This window comes from Chiloscyllium plagiosum, chromosome 9 (assembly GCF_004010195.1).
Source record: "Chiloscyllium plagiosum isolate BGI_BamShark_2017 chromosome 9, ASM401019v2, whole genome shotgun sequence".
Classification (NCBI taxonomy): Eukaryota; Metazoa; Chordata; class Chondrichthyes; order Orectolobiformes; family Hemiscylliidae; genus Chiloscyllium; species Chiloscyllium plagiosum.
Window position 1 is genome coordinate 2195109 of NC_057718.1, and position 13070 is coordinate 2208178.

Below are 13070 nucleotides of genomic sequence, written 5' to 3' on the forward strand. Positions count from 1 at the left end.
GAGCATGCTGAGACAATGGGTCGGCCAGGGTGGTCAGGCTTGTGGATCTTGGGAAGGAGGTAGAACCGGGCAGTGCGGGGTTCCTGGACTATGAGGTTGGAAGCTGTGGGTGGGAGATCTCCTGAGGTGATGAGGTTCTGTATGCTCTGGGAGATGATGGTTTGGTGATGGGGGGGAATGGGGTCATCTCTTGATTTATCCTCAGTTTTGTTTAATTTATTCATTTGTAGGATGTGGGCATTGTTGCCTGTCCCTTGTGAAGGTGGGGGGGGTAGCTGCCTTGTTGAACTGCTGCAGTCTATGTGCTGTAGACCGACAGATAACGCCATTAGTTGCAGATTTGTACCCAGTGTCACTGAAGGAACAGCAATATATTTCCTAGTTCGGATGCTGAGTGGCTTGGAGGGGGTCATGTTCCCAGGTATCTACTTCTGTTATCCTTCTAGACTCCACTCCACCAATCCTGTTTGGGGCCTACAGATTATTCCCACCAGTGTCTTCCTTCCCATTTTATTTTCTGCCTTTACCCATGTTTCAATCCAAGATAATTTCTTGTGATTGTACTTTTTCTATCCCGTACCAACAATCCAACCCACCATTCCTTCCTTCCTGCCTAGTCCTTTTCATTTCCTCCGGAATATTTAGGTTGCAGTATGATGTGCCCATTTATCTGTGATGCAGGTGAGAGGCACACAGAGGGACACTCACTTACCTGTTGATAGTAACACAACAGAGTCGTTCGGTCTTGTTTAAAACTCTCCATTACATCTTTAGGAAGGAAACGAATCCTCAGATCATACCTGCAAGAAATTCCAAAAGGCGTTTTCCTTTAAATTCAATTTAGAACAGACTTATTGTCAAGCGCTTGACCAGAAGACAAAGGACACAAGGAGGCCCTTCAGCCCATCGAGTCTGCTCCGCCACTCAATAAGATCATGTTTGATATGAAAACCCTCAACTCCACTTCCCTGCCTTTTCCAAGTATCAAAACCAAGAGTACTGCAGACGCTGTCAACCTGAAACAAAAACACAAATTGCTGCAAAAGCTCAGCAGATCTGGCAGTGTCTGTGGAGAGAAATCAGAGTTAATGTTTCAGGCCCAGACCGAGAGTTCTGAGGAAGGATCACTACACCCGAGACTCTAGCTCTAATTTCCGTCCACAGATGCTGCCAGATTTTACAGTATTTTCTGTTTTTGTTTTGCACATATCCCTTGGTCCCCTTGTTGATTAAAAATCTATCGCAGCCCTGAATATACTTAACAACCTAGCCTTCTGTAGGAAAGAATTTCACAGATTCACTACGCTCTGAAAGAAAAAAACATCCTGGATGTTCCATGGTTTACCATTTGGCCTATCGGGTCCACTCTGCTATTTGATCATGGCTGATGTGTTTTTTAACCCCCTACTTTCCCACCTTCTCCCTGTAACCCTTGATCCCCTATCTCTCTCTGTCTTAAATACGCTCAATGACGTGGTCTCCACAGCCCTCTGCGGCAATGAGTTCCTCAGATTCTCCACCCTCTAGATGAAGAAAGTTCTCCTCATCTCTGTTCCAAAGGGTCATTTCTTCACTCCGAGACTGTGCCCTCGGGTCCTAGTCTCTCCTTCTGATGGAAACATTTTTTCCACATCCACTGTATACAGGCCTCTCAGTATTCTCTAAGTTTCAATAAGATTCTCCTTCATCCTTCTCAACTCCAACAAGTACAGACCCATTCATCTCTATCACTCCAGGTGGTAGCAAATTCCTCATTCTCCTCAGGCTCTGGAATGGAGTTCAGGAACTTACTGTTACAATGATGTTACAATATTGTTACATCTACCACAAGCTGCTCCAAAAACCATCTCGTAGACATTCCATGACTTCCTTTTCTTAAGATCAGCTTCCAAATTGACTTTCCCAGTCCACCTGCATATTGGAGCTCCCCATGAGTACTGTAGTGGAGCCTTTCCTATCTGCTACTGCTCAGAGACCTCCCTTCATCACTCCTTGTTATTGGTTTCATTTCATTTCTTACTAAAGAGGCAATCCCACTCCCTCTGCCTGTCCTTTCGATTGGATGTGTATCTTTGGATATTTAGTTCCCAGACCTGATCCCCTTGCAGCCATGTCTCTGTGATACCCACATTGTATCTGCCAATTTCAGTCAGTGCCACAAGTTCACTTATCTTGCTTTGCGTGCTGTGGGTACCACACCCTCAGTCCTGCATTGACTGCTCCCCCTTCTCAGAGTTATCCTCTTACCTGCTGTGCCTGTAGTTAAGATTCCTGACCCTTTCCACAGTTTTTCCTATGACTTGCTCTGTAACCATTAATGATCTCTGCTGAGTCCTCCTCCCCTTTAACTTTGTCCATAATATTCCATCCAACTGAACCCATTTCCCCACCACCCCCCAACTATTCATTTAAAGCCCTTTAAGCGGAATCATCAGTTCAGGAGATAGGAATCCCTTGCCATGCATCACCACATGCACTCTCAACCTCTCTCTCCATCAGTATCGCCTCACGCTGGCTCAGGGCTGCACTGCTCTCCACTTCTACTTCATCCTCTGGCTGTTTTCCTTTCGGACATTAAGGAGCACAAGATGCAACAAACTCAGAGATACCCAGGGTCCTCTGGAACCTCCCTCCCCATCTATTCCCTCTGCCTCCATCCCCTGCCCTAACCCCATCTCCTATCAGGTATTCCCTTCTGACGGTCTACTCTGTGATGATGACCGTTCTGTATTCAGCAAAGGTCTCGGCTTTATCCCTCTGCATCTCCATCTTTAATGAATTTTGGGCATGGCATGACATTGAACTCTACTTCCGTTAGCTTCACCTCCCTGCTCATTTCTTTGGATCAGAGTCCTCTTTCTGTCCCACAGACCCCCTCACACCTACCTCCAACACTCTCCCTCCACCTAGAGCCCTCCCTCTGGCCTTTTCCCTTTATTGGCCTATTTGTCAGGTCAGATGGGAGGCCTTGGGGAGCCACATTGGCCCCAGTTAGTCTTGTCTCTTCGTGGGGTATGTGGAACATTCCTTGTTCCAGTTCTATTTCGGCGCCCATCCACAACCCTTTCCCCGATATATCAATGATATCATCAGTACTGCTTCTGTCTCTCTCGACCGGACTGGGAAAAGTTTATTGATTTTGATTTCAATTTTCACCTGGCTCTCACTTTCATCTGGTCCATCTCTGATTCGTCCCTTCCCTTCCTTAATATCTTGGTTTCCATTTCTGGGGATAGATTGGCCACCAACATCGCCTAAACAGAACCCACCAACTCCCACAGCTACCTAGACTATATATCCTCGCCCCCTCCTTCCTATAAAGCCTCGATTCCATTCTCCCAGTTCCTCCGTACTTGTTCCGACGAGGCCAATTTTGACAAGGGGGCATCCGAAATGTCCACCTTCTCCCTCAACCAAGGATTCCCCAGCACCGTAGTTGACAAGGCCCCTCAGCTGGTCTGACCCATCTCCTGCATTTTGGCCCTCACCACCCCTCTCTCCCCCCACAACAGCGATAGGGTGCCCTTGTCCTCAGCTACCATCCTACCAGCATCCACATCAGAGCAGGAGGTGGTGGTGTTGGTCTATATATAGAATAACAGATACCAGGGAGTGAGTTACCGAAATCTAATTAAGGTTTTCGGGGTGGTTTATATATGGAATAACAGACTTCTCAGGAATGAGTTACAGACTGGAATCTAATCGATGGGTTCAGGGTGTAAGGAGTTTTATATTTAGAATATCAGATATCAGGAGTGCAGGCCAGACTGGAATATGCTCCAGGGGTCAAGGGAGATGGTTTTATTAATGAACATGACCAAAGCTGAGCGGGGGGGGGGGGGTTAGGAGAGAAATCCTTTCACCTTGTTCACAGGGCAAGGCTGTGGAAACATTCATGACATTCCCGGAGCAGTTAGTTCAGTCACAGTTCACCAGATATGGAGTAAGTTAAATATACTCAGTGTTTTTCTCTGCGCTGCACCAAAAGACCAGACTGTAATAAATGTTAATACCTCCATTCAGCTTCATGGTGTAGACTCTCATATTTCGTCAGAACCTCATGGACAGTAAGGTCAGGGTGTAGCCAATATATTTCATCTGACTTCAGATGCTTCAGTCTGAGTCCATAGCAGCTCTTAAAAATGATACTGGGTCCCACTCTCCCACTGTCCAGTATTGTATTAATAATCTCCTGTGTGCAAAGAGGACAATTAGAACCATCACACACAATACTGACTGATAATAAAGCAAGATATGGCTGGTCTGTCTGAGAATAAACAGTAATCCATGCAGTATCAGAGAAACCAGTTTCCATCACCTCACAATGGCCTACCCTATTCCACATGTTGACAGCAAAACATCGAACATGTCCTTACCGTCACCTCCTGCTCCACCGTTCCTATTCCCTGTGGCTACTGAACAAATACCTGCCCCAGCCACTTCACTGTGTGCTGCACAGGCTGGTCCATGGGCTGTACGTCAACAAAGACACACTCAGAGTGTGATGAGGGAGGGGTTGGTGAGTGAAGGAATTTGGTGAGTGAGGAGGGGGTTGGTGAGTGGGGGGTATTGGTAAGGGGATTGATGATTGATGAGTGAGGGGGGTTGTTGAGTGAGGGTGGAGCTAGTGAGTGAGGATGGTTTGGTGAATCGTGGAAGTTGGGGTTTGGTGAGCAAGGAGGGTTTGGGTGAGTGAGTGGGGGTTTGTTGAGTGAGGAGGGTTTGGTGAGTGAGGAGGGTTTGGTGAGTGAGGAGGGTTTGGTGAGTGAAGGGGGGTTTTGTGAGTGAAGGGGGGCTGGGGTTTGGTGAGCGAGGGGGGTTTGGTGAGTGGGGATGGGCCGTTTTAGTGAGGGCAGAGTTTGCTGATTACCAGTCAGGTAGTGACTGCCAAGGCAATCCTACTTGGGAATGACTTTTCTGTGTCGGATATCGATGAAGGTGATGACTCCTCGGTGGAATGCAGCAAAATCTACATCATCCATGACATTATGGGTGGCTCAGCCCCATATGTGTGGCTTAGGAAAAGGGCGAGAGCAGCCCTCATTAGGGGGTTCTCTGATTGGGGAACAGCCAGGCCCCAGGGTGATGTTGGCCTCCCTGGTACTAGGTTTGGGAATGGCACACAACCCTCATCCTTGTCTCTTTCTGATGCGTCAATGAAAGAATTTTACAAATTTTGTCCATCTTCGTCACAAACAACTGAAACCAGGTCTCTCCACAGACACAACACTGGACTTGGCTCTATCAACTGCAAACTCTGTTAGGACTGTGTCTACAAGGGGCAAGCCAATAGCTACAGCCTCCCACAAGTGAATGTTTGAACAAATGACACAGCTGTAGCAGTAAGTTCCTAATACAACCAGCTTAAAGTTTGTGTTCGAATCTACTAAATTGCAATTGTGCATCAGAAACATTGCTGCAGAATCTCACATTTTTGTTCAATGTGCTTCTCCTTCTCACCCACAAAGATTTCAAGTGACACCCTTCTTAAAACTCACACTTTGAGCACAAACTGGTCAGTGAAGCTTTTGAAAGTTTCACCCTCCCCTTTCATGAAAGCCTATAGTTTTATACTTGAAACTATATAAGGAATGTAGATGTGTCAAAAATAGACCACAGACAGATTGTTAACTTCCTTACAGAGTGCCGCGATATCCATCTGTAATCAGCAATGCACCAAAATATTCCGTTGGATTTAGTGTGTTGGTTCATTGCTGTTTCAGAATAAATCCAGGTCTACCACTGTCCCAGTCATGTCGGGATAATTTTACAAGATTACGGCCAGAAACAATTCAATCAAATTTTACTGTAGCCCATTTAATAAGTCAAAGTCAACTGGTAAACTGTTAATCAGTAACTTGGAGAAAGTGAGGACTGCAGATACTGAGGATCAGAGTCAGAGAGTGTGGTGCTTGAAAAGCACAGCCGGTCAAGCAGCTCTTCATTAGGAATGTCATTCTGACTCTCCTGCCTTACCTGCTGTGTTTTACAGATGGATATCATGGCAGTAAGGAGGTTAACAGTAACCATGAAGCTGTCAGCCATCATGAAATCCAACTTGGGTGACGAATATTAATGAGGGAACAATATCTGTCATTTATACCCGATCTGTTACCACGTGGGGCAGGGAGAAAGTCTGGGAGCAATGGCCAATGGAAAGCCTATCACAAAGGGCACGGGAAAATGGTTCTGAGGCTGCAGATGTGATACCAGGTTGATATGTTGGCTCCTGAGTGCCAGGGTCAGGGACGTCACTGAAGGGGCAGAGAGGGAACAGGCAGGCTGTTTTGGTCCACGTTGGTACCAGTGACATGGGTCAAAAGGAGGATGGGGCTCTGCAAGCAGAATATAGGGGGCCAGGGAATATGTTAAAGCTAGGACCTCAAAGGGAACAATTTCAGGATGACTCCCAGTGCCGTATGCTCACAAGATCGGAAATAGGAGCACAGACTGAATGAGCATGTGGCTGGAGCGATGGTGTAGGAGGGAGGCACTCAGATTCTTGAGGATTTGGGACCACTTATGGACGTTCCAGAAGTAAAGGTCCCGGAGAGATTTCTTTATCCAGAGGGTATTGAATCTGTGCAATTCTCGACTACAGAAGGCTAGTCATGGCAATTACTCAATACACATTCAGGAAAAAAATCAATTTGAGAAGCTGAAGCTGTCACAGGGGGATAGGGAGAGAGTGGGATTGTTGCCAAAATGTCATCCCACTGCAGAGATCAGAGTTGCTGCCTGCTCAGTCTCTGAGTGTGACATGGTCTCTATTACAGCATTGTGTTTGTCAGTCTTTCTCAGAGAATCGGTTGCTATGACTCACCCGGATTTCTGTCGTGTGGTTGCATTTGACTAACTTGAAGTTTTTGCCCAAGTTGATGCTGGTGTTGCTGCAGAAGCAGACTTTAAGGATCTTTGTCACCCCTCCCTCCTTGGAGGTGTCAGACTGAATACACAGAGCCTGGGTCGTGGCATCTCTCCACACATCCAAAGGGTTTTGGTCACCTGTCATTTTCCAGCCTTCAGGTTTCCTGGGAGAGCACCATCACTGACCTGGGGGGGGAAGCATTGACATCAATTATAACAAAGCTCATTTGGAATATTTCAGTGTACAACCACAGAAACCACCTTCTTCAAGCTGGAACCTTCAGTATCTTGTATTGACCGAGTCTGTCAGGAACATTCTTCAACACAGAGACAGGAGAAAGCCATTCAGCTCCTTGACGTGTCCCGTTGTTCAGTTAGATCCTAGCCAATTGACACCAGCTCCATTTTCCCATTCCCTCCAAATCTCTCAGTATCTCTCCTACCGAGGACCAGCACCAAAAGTGAAGTGAAATTGGCCCTGACCCCAGAGGACCATAGAGCTGCTCTCTCATTCCAAATAATGTGGATGAATTGATCAGGTGACCAGGGGTGGGAAGTGAACATTCAAGGGTATTCCGTATTTAGGAAGGACAAACAAAAAGGAAAAGGCAGTGGAATTGACAATACTGGTTAAAAAGGATATAAACACAAGATATTAGCTCAGACAGTGGCAAATCTGTATGAGGGAAGTGAGAAATATCACAGGGCAAAAACTATCAGTGAGGGTGGTATATAGACCACCAAACTGTCACGGTGAACTTCAGAATGGCATTAAACAGGAAATCAGAGATGTGTCCAGTAAAGGAACATCTGTATTTACAGATGACGTTAATCTACATATAGATTAAGTGAATCAAGTTATTCACAATACTGTAGAGGAGGAATTCCTGGAGTGTATATGGGATTGCTTTCTGGACCAAAACATTGAGGAAACAATCAGAGAACAGACCATGTTAGATTGGGTATATTGCAAAGAGAAAGGACTAGTTGATAACATGGTTGTGAGACACCCCTTTGAGTGACCATTATATGGTAGAATCCTTCATCTAGGAGAGTAAGGCAGTTGGTTCTGAGGCTGGGGTCCTGAATCTGAATAAGGGAAACTATGATAATATAAGTCATGAACTGGCTCTGATGGTTTGGGAAATGTGTCTGAAAGGAATCACAGTGGATAGACTATGCCAAACATTCAAAGGACAAATGGGTGAATAACACAAATTGTTTATTCATGTCTGGGACAAGGGTGTACAGATAACAATGACCAAACCACGGCTTAGGAAGGAAGTGAGAGACAGTATTAGATGCAAAAAAAGGACATACAAATTGGCAAGAAAAAACAACAGTTTAGAAGTCACCAAAGGAGGACCAAGGGATTGATTAAGAAGGGGAAATTGAGGATGACTGTTATAGAACATAGGAGAAAGAGAGGACTGCAGATGCTGGAGATCAGAGTCGAGAGTGTGGTGCTGGAAAATCACAGCGGGTCAGGTAGTATCCGAGGAGCAGGAGAATCGACGTTTTGGACATAAGCCCTTCATCAGGAATGAGGCTTATGGGATGAGGGGTTGGAGAGATACATGGGTGGATGGTTGGGCTGGAGGGAAGGTAGCTGAGAGTGCAATGGGTGGATGGAGATGGTAAGGTCAGAGAGGAGGGTGGAGCGGATAGATGGGAAGAGAGATGGACAGTAGATCGGTCATGAGGGTGGTGCTAAGCTGGCAGGTTGGATCTGGGATAAAGTGGGGGGTGGGAAAATGAGGAAACCGGTGAAGTCCACATTGATGCCCTAGGGTTAGAGGGTCCCAAGATGGAAGTTGAGGCGTTCTTCCTCCAGGCATCGGGTGGTGAGGGAGTGGAGATGGAGGAGGCCAAACATCTGCAAGTCCGGGTGGAGTGGGAGGGGGAATTAAAGTGTTCGGCCACGGGGCGGAGGGGTTGGTTGGTGCGGGTGTCCCGGATATGTTCTCTGAAGCACCCTGCGAGTAGGTGTCCCGTTTCCCCAGTGCAGAGGAGACAGCATCAGGAGCAACGGATGCAATAAATGATATTGGTGGAAGTGCAGGTGACACTTTGATGGATGTGGAAGGTTCCTTTGGAAACCTTGGAAGTAGGTGAGGGGGAAGGTGTGGGCACAGGATTTGCACATCTTGTGGTGGCAGGGGATGATGTTGGAAGGGGAGGGTGGGTTGGTGGGGGGCGTGGACCTGACGAGGGAGTTGTAGAGGGAATAGTCTTTACAGAAATCAGATAGGGGAGGGGAGAGGAGGGAAATATATCTCTGGTGGTGGGGTCTGTTTGTAGGAAATGTCAGCGGATGATGCGGTTTACGCGGAGGTTGGTAGTGGGGAAGGTGAGGACCAGGGGAGTTCTGTCCTTGTTTTAGATTAGATTAGATTACATTACAGTGTGGAAACAGGCCCTTCGGCCCAACAAGTCCACACCGACCCGCCGAAGCGCAACCCACCCATACCCCTACATTTACCCCTTACCTAACACTACGGGCAATTTAGGGGGAAACCGGAGCACCCGGAGGAAACCCACGCAGACACGGGGATAATGTGCAAACTCCACACAGTCAATCGCCTGAGGCGGGTATTGAACCCGGGCCTCAGGCGCTGTGAGGCAGCAGTGCTAATCATTGTGCCACCGTGCCGCCCACTAAACTTACGGTTGGAGGGGTGGGGTTTGAAGGTGGGGATGCGGGATGTGAATGAGATACATTGGAGGGCATCTTCAACCACATGGGAAGGGAAATTTTGGTGTTGAAAGAAAGAGGCCATCTGGTGTGTTCTGTGGTGGAACTGGTCCTCCTGGGAGCAGATGTGGCGGAGGCAGAGGAATTGGGAATACGGGATAGCATTTTTACAGGAGGGAAGGTGGGAGGAGGTGTAGTCCAGGTAGCTGTGGGAGTCGGTGGGTTTGTAGAAAATATCAGTGTTGAGTTGGTCACAGTTTATGGAGATGAAGGTGTCCAGGAAGGGGAGGGAGGTGTCTGAAATGGTCCAGGTGAACTTAAGGTCAGGGTGGAATGTGTTGGTGAAGTTGATGAACTGTTCAACCTCCTCATGGGAGCACAAGGTGGTGCCGATACAGTCATCAATGCAGTGGAGGAATATGTTATAGAACATAGATCAGCATCACACAGTACAGGCCCTTCACCCCTTGATGCTGTGCTGATATTTTATCCTACTCTAAGACTAACTAACCTACATACCCTTCATTTTACTGTCATCCATGTGCCTATCCAAGAGTGGTTTAAGTGTCCCTAATGTTTCTGACTTTACTACCACTGCTGGCAGTGCATTCCACACAGCCACCATTCTCTGTGCAAAGAATCTCACTCTGACATCTCCCCTAAACCTTCCTCCAATCACCTTAAAATTATTACCCCTCATGGTAGCCATCTCCAATTTGGGAAATAGTCTCTGTCTATCCACTTTATCTATGCCTCATCATCTTGTGCACCTCTATCAAGTCACCTTGCATCCTTTTTCGCTCCAATGAGAAAAGCCCTAGCTCCCTCAACCTTCATTCATAAGACATGCCCTCCAACCCAGGCAGCATCCTGGTAAATCTCCTCTTCACCCTCTCTACAGCTTCCACAACTTTTCTATAACGAGGCGACCAGAACGGAACACATTATTCCAACTGTGGTCTAACCAGGGCTCTATAGAGCTGCGGCATAACCTCACAGCTCAAACTCAATCCCACTGTTAATGAAAGCCAATACACCATATGCCTTCTTAACAATTCTTTCAAGTTGATGGCCCATTTGACGGATCTATGCACGTGTACCCCAAAATCCTGCTGTTCTTCCACACTGCCAAGAATCCTGCCTCTAATCCTGTATTCTGCATTCAAATTCAACCTTCCAAAAATGAATCACTTCACATTTTTCCAAGTTGAACTCCATCTGCTACTTCTCAGCCCAGTTCTGCATCCTGTCAATGTCTTGTTGCAACCTATAACAGCCCTCCACATTATCCACAATCTACCAACCTTCACATTATCTTGCTGGGGACTTAAGAACTGACAGTAAAAGTTTCTATAGCTATGAAAAAAGAAATAGATTGGTTAAAAACTAGAGTGGGTCCTTACCATCAGAAACGAGGGAATTTATAATGGGGAACAAAGAAATGGCTAATGAATTAAATTCATACTTCATTTGTGACTACACAAAGAAAGGACAGAAATGCAGGGTTTAGTGAGAGGGAGGAACTGAACCGAATCTGTACTCATCCTAAAATAATGTTGGAGAAATTGATAAATCCCCAGGGTTTGATAATCTACATCCCAGAGCACTTAAGGAAGTGGCTCTGGAAATAATGGATGCATTGGTGTTCAACTTCCAAGATTCTTTAGATTCTGGAAAAGCTCCTATGGACTGAAGGGTGATGTAACTTCACTCTTTAAAAAGAGGGTAAAGTGAAAACAGAATTGTAGATCAGTCAGCCTGATATTGGGAGTGGGAAAATGCCCGAGTCATCTTGAGTATCAAGGATTTTATTGCAGAGCACTTAGAAAACAGGGGTGGAATCAGGCACAAATCAACAGGAATTCTTTGAGGAGGTTATTAGTAGTGTAGGTCAGGGGAGCCAGTGGATGTGGTTTATTTAGACTTTCAGAAAGCTTTTGAGAAAGTCCAATATGGGAGATTAATGCGTAAAATTAAAGCACATGGAATTGGGGGCGATGTATTGAGATTGATAGAGAACGGATTAGCAACCAGGAAACAAAAAATAAATAGGTCTTTTTCTGACTGACAGACAGTGACTACTGAGGTACTGTAAGGATCACTGCTAGCACCCAAGCTATTCACAATATCCATTACTGATTGAGATGAGGGAACTGAATGTAATATCTTCAATTTTGCAGATGACACAAAGCTGGGTGGGAAGGTGAGCACTGAGGAGGATGCAGAGATGGACAGGCGGAATGGGTGGGCATATGCTTGGCAGAGGAGGAAGTGAGGACTGCAGATGCTGGAGATCAGAGCTGAAAATGTGTTGCTGGAAAAGCGCAGGTCAGGCAGCATCCAAGGAACAGGAGAATCAATGTTTCGGGCATAAGCCCTTCTTCAGGAATTCCTGAAGAAGGGCTTATGCCCGAAACGTCAATTCTCCTGTTCCTTAGATGCTGCCTGACCTGCTGCGCATTTCCAGCAACACATTTTCAGCATATGCTTGGCAGAGACAGGATAATGTGGATAAATGTGAGGTTATACACTTTGGTACAAAAACAGGAAAGCAGATTATCATCTGAATGGTGATAGATTGGGAAACGGAGAGGTGCAATGAGACCTGGGTGTCCTTGTACATCAGTCACTGAAAGGAAGTGTTGCAGGAGCAGCAGGTGGTGGAGAAGGTAAATGGGAAGTTTGCTTTTACAGTGACAGAGTTGGAGTACAGGAGCAGGGATGTCTCGCTGCAATTATATAGAGCCTTGGAGAGGTCACACCTGGGATACTGTGAGCAGTTTTGGTCCCTTATCTGAGGAAGGGTGTTCATGCTCTCGAGGAAATGCAGCAAGGGTTTCCCTGACTGATTCCTTGGACTTCAGAACAATGAGAGGGATGGAATCTTATTTTAAAAATCCTGTAAAATTGTAACAGGACTAAACAGGTAAGATGCAGGAAGGAATATCCCAATGGTGTGGGATCATAGTTTAAGAATAAGGGGTCAACGATTTAGGACTGAGATGATGAGAAATGTCATCACCCAGAGAGTGAGGAGCCTGTGAAATTCACTAAAACAAAATTGCTTGAGGTCAAAACGTTGTGTTTCAAGAAGGAGGTAGAAGGAGGTAGTCTTGTGGCTAAAGAGATGAAGGGAAGGATGGGTGGCACATGGGGTGGGGTTGTGTGGGGAGGTGGGGGAGTAAGATTAGGGTATTGAGCTTGATGGTCAGCCATGAGGGACTGAGTGGCCACCTCCTGCTCCTATATGGTGAGTTTAACCTGAGGGACACCAGAGTTTGTGCGAAGATTTGTAGCTCGGGTGCTCGTTGTTGTGGTTCTGTTCGCCGAGCTGAGAATTTGTGTTGCAGACGTTTCATCCCCTGTCTAGGTGACATCCTCAGTGCTTGGGAGCCTCCTGTGAAGCGCTTCTGTGATCTTTCCTCCGGCATTTGTAGTGGTTTGAATCTGCCGTTGCCGGTTGTCAGTTTCAGCTGTCCGCTGCAGTGGTCGGTATATAGGGTCCAGG

At 46.5% G+C, this 13070-nt stretch overlaps 1 protein-coding gene across 2 annotated transcripts in view; it reads right to left on the minus strand.

Annotated features, from left to right (window-relative positions):
• Positions 1–13070, minus strand: part of LOC122552545 (protein-tyrosine kinase 2-beta-like) — a 104938-nt gene that overhangs the window by 28952 nt on the left and 62916 nt on the right. For both annotated transcript variants that reach the window (XM_043695235.1, XM_043695236.1), the window contains exons 2-4: positions 6824–7053; positions 4014–4192; positions 713–800 (exon numbers count right to left, since the gene is read on the minus strand). In XM_043695235.1, the coding sequence (XP_043551170.1) occupies positions 713–800; positions 4014–4192; positions 6824–7012 (456 nt within the window). In that variant the 5' untranslated portion in view covers positions 7013–7053. The remainder of the gene's footprint in view (positions 1–712; positions 801–4013; positions 4193–6823; positions 7054–13070) is intronic.